The sequence below is a fragment of the Parus major genome, chromosome 28 (assembly GCF_001522545.3).
Source record: "Parus major isolate Abel chromosome 28, Parus_major1.1, whole genome shotgun sequence".
Classification (NCBI taxonomy): Eukaryota; Metazoa; Chordata; class Aves; order Passeriformes; family Paridae; genus Parus; species Parus major.
In genome coordinates, this window is record NC_031797.1 from 1,927,334 (window position 1) to 1,929,291 (window position 1,958).

General features: G+C 39.0%; 1 protein-coding gene across 2 annotated transcripts in view; it reads right to left on the reverse strand.

Annotated features, from left to right (window-relative positions):
* The window catches only part of LOC107215340 (tyrosine-protein kinase ZAP-70), a 34,658-nt gene that overhangs the window by 8,303 nt on the left and 24,397 nt on the right, over positions 1–1,958 (reverse strand). For both annotated transcript variants that reach the window (XM_015651444.3, XM_015651442.3), the window contains exon 4: positions 1,658–1,796. In XM_015651444.3, coding sequence (XP_015506930.1) covers positions 1,658–1,796 — 139 coding nt within the window. The remainder of the gene's footprint in view (positions 1–1,657; positions 1,797–1,958) is intronic.

The window sequence follows — 1,958 nt, forward strand, 5'->3', positions numbered from 1 at the left end:
ATTTCTATTTCCATTTCTATTTCTATTTCTATTTCTATTTCTATTTCTATTTCTATTTCTATTTCTATTTCTATTTCTATTTCTATTTCTATTTCCATTCCTATTTCTATTTCTGTTTCTGTTATTATTTCTATTATGATTACTATTATGATTACTATTATTACTATTATTATTACTATTATTATTATTTTTGAAGGCAACTTTTGTGGCTTAGAGCAATGATTCCTCTCAGATTCGTGGCAGGCAGGGACCAGGCTGTTTTCTGTCCTCTGTTTGTGCACTCAGGGATGTCCCAGGGTGTGATGACATCCCTGGATATCTGCCAGGGCTGGGAAAAACTTGGGAAATTCGATAATGCCCAAAGAAAGACAAAACCTCCAGGGCATGTTGAGTGCAATGCTGCTGTTGTGTCAGCCAGGAGAGGTTTCAGGCCCTGATTTGTGGGATAAATCCTGAGAGGAAGCAGATCCTTTCCCAGAGGAAGTCCAGGGTTTGTTCCATGGATCCCAGGCAGTTTTTGATGGCAGCACCGTGGATCCAGCACAGAGGGGACATCCCTGGGGACACCAGCCCAGCCCTGGGACACCAGCCTTCCCCTCCCCTCCTGGCTCACTCCAATTTCAGCTGCAATCAGGAGCCTGGCACGGCTCTGTCACCATAAAAATGCCCCAAAATCTTTGTTTTCAATAAAATTCCAAGTGAAAACAGCCCTGAGAATTCAGAAAATTCAGCAAAATGGCCTTGCTGTCCCTCAGACAGCCCTAGCCAGGAGGGAGCTCAGTATCCACCCCCTGGATAATTTTGGTTAATGGTTTAACTCTTAAATGACTTGTTTTAATTAATTAATCCCAACCAATAAATGTATTAATTATAAATAGTGAGTTATTCTTCAATTATTCTCAGCTAGCATGGAACAAGGTTATTATGAGCCACTCTTGCAGGAGCAGATCTTGGGAAAATTACTGGAATTTGAAGTTTTGATAAACTTCTTCTGATATACTCCAATGAACAAAGCCTGGGAGAGGAGGATGGATTGAGGCTGGACATCTGGAATGCAGAATTTATGGACCACAAGGAGACTTTGGAGAAACCAGAAGAAAAAGGAGACTAAAAAAGATTCAGTTTAGGCATTGGAGAGTCTCTGCTGGAGAAAAAAAAATACTAAAAAGATTAAAAATATGGTCTAATTAGCAGAAAAAGAGAGAAATTAATAACCAATAGAGGATAATATATTAATTAATGAAAGAGAATTAGCACAAAATAATAGAATATTCTGAGTTGGAAGGGACCCCTCATGATCAATGGTGATGATTATTAATTATTAATTATTAAGTGATGGGGATCAAACCCACAACCGTGCTGTTATGTTGTCATTTAGAACCAATGAACATTAATTCCTTTTTCTGTGTAAATAAGTATAAATATATAAATATAAATGTACAAATAAGTGACAAAGTTTTGGATCAGGGTCTGTGTGGAGTCCAGAATTTTATCAGCCACTCACACAAAACCAAAAATGATAAAACAATTCCTGACTCTCTAACACTAAAAATATTGTGTTAGAGGGGTTTATTTATCCTGATGACTTTGAGGGGTTTAGAAACGCTTCAAAGCAAGGAAAAGGTGCCTCAATTTCTGGGGACACCCAGCTTGGTACCTGCCAGAGCGTGTCGAACTTGGTGCCCTCAGGAATGGAATATTTCCCAGATTTATCGTGATCCACCCGGTAGTGATACACGGTCTTGCCATAGACCAGGGACAGGGCATAGACATGGTTCTCCTTCTTTTCTCTCAGCCTGGCAGGAAGGAAAAATATTAATAAATTGTTAAAAGCTGCTCTTGGTTTTACTCTGAGGATTGTCAGTGTCAGTGGTGAGAGGGCTCCTGGAGAGGCGTCCCTGCATCCCTGTATAAAATGCATAAATTCTATATATTGTATATTGTATGTATATGTTTAT